The sequence below is a fragment of the Oncorhynchus mykiss genome, chromosome 32 (assembly GCF_013265735.2).
Source record: "Oncorhynchus mykiss isolate Arlee chromosome 32, USDA_OmykA_1.1, whole genome shotgun sequence".
In the NCBI taxonomy this organism is placed as follows: Eukaryota; Metazoa; Chordata; class Actinopteri; order Salmoniformes; family Salmonidae; genus Oncorhynchus; species Oncorhynchus mykiss.
This window is the reverse complement of record NC_050572.1, coordinates 2839252-2845909: the sequence shown is the minus strand read 5'-3', so window position 1 is coordinate 2845909 and position 6658 is coordinate 2839252. Positions and strand designations below refer to the sequence as shown.

Genomic DNA, 6658 nt, shown 5'->3' with positions numbered 1-6658 from the left:
GCACTACACAGCGGATTCAAATAAATCAACCAATCAACGGGCTCCCAAGTGGTGCAGCTCAGTGCTTGAAGTGTCACTCCAAACACCCTGGTTCGATTCCAGGCTGTATCACAACCGGCCGTCATTGTAATTAAGAAATTGTTCTTAACTGACTCGCCTCGTACAAAAAATTATAATAATTACAATAAATACATCTTCATGCTTAGATTATTTGAATCAGCTGTGAAGTGTTATGGCAAGAACCAAGAAGGTGGACCCTGGGGGCCCAGGACTGAGTTTGGGAAACGCTGGCCTAAAGTGAAAGAGAAGAACAAGGAAAAAATGAATTAAAAAAAACTCAGTGTGCTGTACCATTTATTTATTTCATCATTATGAGTTCAACGCAATGGCCCCTGGTCCCACACTGTAGAAGAGAAGCCAATGGCCCCTGGTCCCACACTGTAGAAGAGAAGCCATTGGCCCCTGGTCCCACACTGTAGAAGAGAAGCCAATGGCCCCTGGTCCCACACTGTAGAAGAGAAGCCATTGGCCCCTGGTCCCACACTGTAGAAGAGAAGCCATTGGCCCCTGGTCCCACACTCTAGAAGAGAAGCCATTGGCCCCTGGTCCCACACTGTAGAAGAGAAGCCATTGGCCCCTGGTCCCACACTGTAGAAGAGAAGCCATTGGCCCCTGGTCCCACACTGTAGAAGAGAAGCCATTGGCCCCTGGTCCCACAATGTAGAAGAGAAGCCAATGGCCCCTGGTCCCACACTGTAGAAGAGAAGCCAATGGCCCCTGGTCCCACACTGTAGAAGAGAAGCCATTGGCCCCTGGTCCCACACTGTAGAAGAGAAGCCAATGGCCCCTGGTCCCACACTGTAGAAGAGAAGCCAATGGCCCCTGGTCCCACACTGTAGAAGAAAAGCCATTGGCCCCTGGTCCCACACTGTAGAAGAGAAGCCAATGGCCCCTGGTCCCACACTGTAGAAGAGAAGCCAATGGCCCCTGGTCCCACACTGTAGAAGAGAAGCCAATGGCCCCTGGTCCCACACTGTAGAAGAGAAGCCATTGGCCCCTGGTCCCACACTGTAGAAGAGAAGCCAATGGCCCCTGGTCCCACACTGTAGAAGAGAAGCCAATGGCCCCTGGTCCCACACTGTAGAAGAGAAGCCATTGGCCCCTGGTCCCACACTGTAGAAGAGAAGCCATTGGCCCCTGGTCCCACAATGTAGAAGAGAAGCCAATGGCCCCTGTTCCCACACTGTAGAAGAGAAGCCAATGGCCCCTGGTCCCACACTGTAGAAGAGAAGCCATTGGTATCGGAGATCTGAATGGTGAGCTGTGTTGTATAGAGAACTCCGGTTAACTCTTCCAACACACCGACAGCATCATCTGGATATGTGTGTAACAAAGTTTAACATTCACCTTCTGCCCCAAATCCTGTCAAGCCGTCTACTCATACAGTTTGACACGTACCTTCGATAAATCCAACATCTGCACCACACAGAACGAACTGCAACTGCCTCTGCAACGCAATGCTGCACAACGCCGTTTCATTGGAAATGAATGTAATTCTGGTGTACCAAAATGCAATGGCGCTGTCGGTGTGTTGGAAGCGTAAGTCCGTGATGAGAACACCACTGTACCTGACTACTAAACACCTGGCACCCCTCAGCTGCACCTACAAGCCCTATAGATCCACACAATCAGCATCCCTATTTGGCAGGTCCTCCTCACTCCAGACTCGTCACCGTGGAAGGCACTCCTATCAGATATCACAAATGCTACACTGGCCAATCAGTGTTCAGTTCGATCCCAGTCGCTCGTGTCCCAATCAGGGTTTTGAGACATTTATCAGACCACGTTGATGATCCCACCCCCGGCCGACGCCCTCTTGCTGCAGTACGTGAAGCCGCTGTGATTGGTGGAAGTGCCGTTCATGTGTGATGTCTTCAGCTCCATCTGACAGGCAGCGATGGCCGCATTCAGCTCCACCTGGGCCCGATGGACCACGTAGAACATCAGACCTATACTGATGATGATCTGAGAGAGAGGGAAACAGAACCGTGTTTTAGAACCACTGATGATGAGAGGAGGGAGAGAACCAGAGGACAAAACTATTTAGAACCATGTAATTACTGTAGAACATGAGGCCTATACTGATGATGATCTGAGAGAGGACGAGGCAAGCTACCTGTCAGAAGATCCTATACTGATGAGGATCTGAGAGAGGATGAGGCAAGCTACCTGTCAGAAGATCCCTACTGAGGATCTGAGAGAGGACGAGGCAAGCTACCTGTCAGAAGATCCTATACTGATGAGGATCTGAGAGAGGATGAGGCAAGCTACCTGTCAGAAGATCCCTACTGAGAATCTGAGGAGGAGGCAAGCTAACTGTCAGAAGATCCCTACTGAGGATCTGAGAGAGGACGAGGCAAGCTACCTGTCAGAAGATCCTATACTGATGAGGATCTGAGAGAGGATGAGGCAAGCTAACTGTCAGAAGATCCTATACTGATGAGGATCTGAGAGAGGAGGAGGCAAGCTAACTGTCAGAGGATCCCTACTGAGGATCTGAGAGAGGACGAGGCAAGCTACCTGTCAGAAGATCCTATACTGATGAGGATCTGAGAGAGGACGAGGCAAGCTAACTGTCAGAAGATCCCTACTGAGAATCTGAGGAGGAGGCAAGCTAACTGTCAGAAGATCCCTACTGAGGATCTGAGAGAGGACGAGACAAGCTAACTGTCAGAAGATCCTATACTGATGAGGATCTGAGAGAGGAGGAGGCAAGCTAACTGTCAGAAGATCCTATACTGATGAGGATCTGAGAGAGGAGGAGGCAAGCTAACTGTCAGAAGATCCTATACTGATGAGGATCTGAGAGAGGAGGCGGCAAGCTAACTGTCAGAGGATCCCTACTGAGGATCTGAGAGAGGACGAGGCAAGCTACCTGTCAGAAGATCCTATACTGATGATGATCAATGAAAGGTTTCATTTCTTCATCCATCCAACATGTTCTGTTTCTGCCACAGTAGCTGCCTATGGGTCTAGTTGCTGATGAACATGTTGTTCTTCATCGAATGTTCTATTGAAAAAAAAAAAGTACAAAAAAGGTGTCTGACCTGAAGAACCAAGAACTGGCTTTCTAAACAAACAAACAAAAAGGTATTTGGGGGCAGTGTTGACGGTTTTCAGGACACAGATAAAGCCTGGTACTGGACTAAGAGGCACGTTCAATTGAGAATATCTAGTGAGTATACAGTACTTGAATCCAGGACTAGGTTTAATCTGGGTCTGGGGTTTAATCTGCGTCGAGGCCACCGGCCCCTAGGGACAGACCCCTGGCTCAGCTGCAGACTGAAGGTGCTACACAATGTCTTCAGAAAGAATTCATCCCCCTCGACTCATTCCACATTTTGTTGTGTTGCAGCCTGAATTCAAAATGGATGAAACAGTTTTCCCCCCCTTCATCCATCTACACACAATACCCCATAATGAAAAAGTTTGACATTTTTGCAAACTTTATAGAAAATGAAATACAGAAATATCTCATTTACATAAGTATTCACAACCCTGAGTCAATACTTGGTAGAAGCACTTTTGGCAGTGATTGTAGCTGTAGAGTCAATCTGGGTCTCTCCAAGCCATCCACACCTGGAATGTGCAACATTTGCCCATTGTTCTAAAGGAATCTTCGAGCTCTGTCAAATTGGTTTACTGATCATCGCTAGACAACCATTTTCAGGTCTTACCAGTTTTGTCTTAAATCTGTTTAAAAAAATCTAAACTAGGCCACTCATTCACTGTCTACTTGGTAAGCAATTCTAGTGTAGATTTGATCTTGTGTTTAAAGGTTATTTGTCCTGCTGAAAGGTGAATTCATCTCCCAGTGTCTGGTGGAAAGCAGACAACCAGGTTTTCTAGGACTTTGTCTGAGCTTAGTTCCACTCTTTCTTTTCTTATCCTGAAAAACTCCCCAGTCCTTAAATGATTAGAAGCATACCAATAACATGATGCAGCCACCACTATGCTTGAAAATATGGAGAGTGTTACTCAGAAATTAGTTGTATTGGATTTGCACCAAACACAACACTTGTATTAAAGGACAAAAAGTTAGTTGCAAACAGGATGTGTTGGAATATTCTGTAGGCTTCCTTTCTTTCCGGTCATTTAGGTTAGTATTGTGGAGTAACTACAATGTTGTTGATCCATCCTCAGTTTTCTCCTGTCACAGCCATTAAACTCTGTAACTGTTTTAAAGTCACCATTACCCTCATGGTGAAATCCCTGAGTGGTTTCCTTCCTCTCCAGCAACTGAGTTAGGAAGGACGCCTGTATCTTTGTAGTGACTGGGTGTATTGATACACCGTCTAAAGTGTAATTAATAACTTCACCATGCTCAAAGGGATATTCAATGTCTGTTTTTAATTTGTACCCATCTACCAATAGGTGCCCTTCTTTGTGGTTGAATCGGTGTTTGAAAGTCACAGCTCGACCGAGGGACCTCACAGACAATTGTATGTCTGGGGTACAAAGAAGTAGTCATTCAAAAATCATGTTAAACACTATTATTGAGGCCTCCCGAGTGGCGTAGCGGTCTAAGGCACTGCAGTGCTAGAGGCGTCGCTACAGCAGGGCCTCCCGAGTGGCGTAGCGGTCTAAGGCACTGCAGTGCTAGAGGCGTCACTACAGATCCGGGTTCGCAGCTGGCCGCGACCGGGAGACCCATGAGGCGACGCACAATTGGCCCAGGATCGTTCGGGTTAGGGTAGGGTTTGGCCGGCAGGGATGTCCTTGTCCCTTCTCACTCTAGTGACTCCCGTGGCGGGCCGGGAGCATGCACGGTGACACGGTCGCCATTTTTATGGTGTTTCCTCCGACACATTGGTGCGGCTGGCTTCCGGGTTAAGCGAGCAGTGTGTCAAGAAGCAGTGCGGCAGGGTTGTGTTTCGGAGGATGCATGGCTCTTGACCTTCACCTCTCCCGAGTCCGTAGGGGAGTTGCAGCGATGGGACAAGACTGTAACTACCAATTGGAAACCACGAAATTGGGGAGGAAAAGGAGCAAAAAAAACGACATTAAAAACACCATTATTGCACACAGAGTGAGTCCATGCAACTCATTATGCCATTTTTTAAAGCACATTTTTACTCCTGAAATTATTTAGACTAGCCATACATTAAAAAAATGTCTTGAGTCAATAAGTCTTCAACCCATTTCAGCTTAACATTTTTTATTAATTTGTAAAAATGTCTAAAAACATAATTCCATTTTGACATTATGGGGTCAAAGTCTGATTGGAATCCATTTTAAATTCAGGCTGTAGCACAACAACATGTGGAAAGAGTGAAGGGATGTGACACGTTCTGAAGGCGCTGTATGTTTTAGTCTGACGGCCTGCTGCTAACTCACCTGACGGCCTGCCGCTAACTCACCTGACGGCCTGCCGCTAACTCACCTGACGGCCTGCCGCTAACTCACCTGACGGCCTGCCGCTAACTCACCTGACGGCCTGCCGCTAACTCACCTGACGGCCTGCCGCTAACTCACCTGACGGCCTGCCGCTAACTCACCTGACGGCCTGCCGCTAACTCACCTGACGCCCCTGTAACTCACCTGACGGCCTGCCGCTAACTCACCTGACGCCCCTGTAACTCACCTGACGCCCCTGTAACTCACCTAACGCCCCTGTAACTCACCTGACGGCCTGCCGCTAACTCACCTGACGGCCTGCCGCTAACTCACCTGACGGCCTGCCGCTAACTCACCTGACGGCCTGCCGCTAACTCACCTGACGGCCTGCCGCTAACTCACCTGACGGCCTGCCGCTAACTCACCTGACGGCCTGCCGCTAACTCACCTGACGGCCTGCCGCTAACTCACCTGACGGCCTGCCGCTAACTCACCTGACGGCCCCTGTAACTCACCTGACGGCCGCTGTAACTCACCTGACGCCCCTGTAACTCACCTGACGGCCTGCCGCTAACTCACCTGACGGCCTGCCGCTAACTCACCTGACGGCCTGCCGCTAACTCACCTGACGGCCTGCCGCTAACTCACCTGACGGCCTGCCGCTAACTCACCTGACGGCCTGCCGCTAACTCACCTGACGGCCTGCCGCTAACTCACCTGACGGCCTGCCGCTAACTCACCTGACGGCCTGCCGCTAACTCACCTGACGGCCTGCCGCTAACTCACCTGACGCCTCTGGGGGATTTGAAAAGCACTAAGTAGAAATCCCATTGTATTATTACTGATCATTATTTTTTACCTGTAGACAAAGTATCTAACTCTGTTCTGACTCACCTGTAGACAAGGTATCCTTTGACGCACCTGAGACAAGGTATCCTCTGACGCACCTGTAGACAAGGTATCCTCTGACGCACCTGTAGACTGAAGACAAGGTATCCTCTGATGCTCTGTTCTGACTCACCTGTAGACTGAAGACAAGGTATCCTCTGACTCACCTGTAGATTGTAGACAAGGTATCCTCTGACGCACCTGTAGACAAGGTATCCTCTGACTCACCTGTAGACAAGGTATCCTCTGACTCACCTGTAGACAAGGTATCCTCTGACTCACCTGTAGACTGTGGACAAGGTATCCTCTGACTCACCTGTAGACTGTAGACAAGGTATCCTCTGACGCACCTGTAGACTGAAGGCAAGGTATC

General features: G+C 49.0%; 1 protein-coding gene across 2 annotated transcripts in view; it reads right to left on the bottom strand.

Moving 5' to 3' along the window:
- Positions 1-343: 343 nt before the first annotated feature.
- Positions 344-6658, bottom strand: part of LOC110487823 (transmembrane protein 64) — a 29091-nt gene continuing 22776 nt past the window's right edge. Inside the window, exon 3 of one of the 2 annotated variants that reach the window (XM_021559739.2) lies at positions 344-2025. In XM_021559739.2, coding sequence (XP_021415414.2) covers positions 1837-2025 — 189 coding nt within the window. In that variant the 3' untranslated portion in view covers positions 344-1836. The other variant, XM_021559740.2, reaches the window with a different exon arrangement.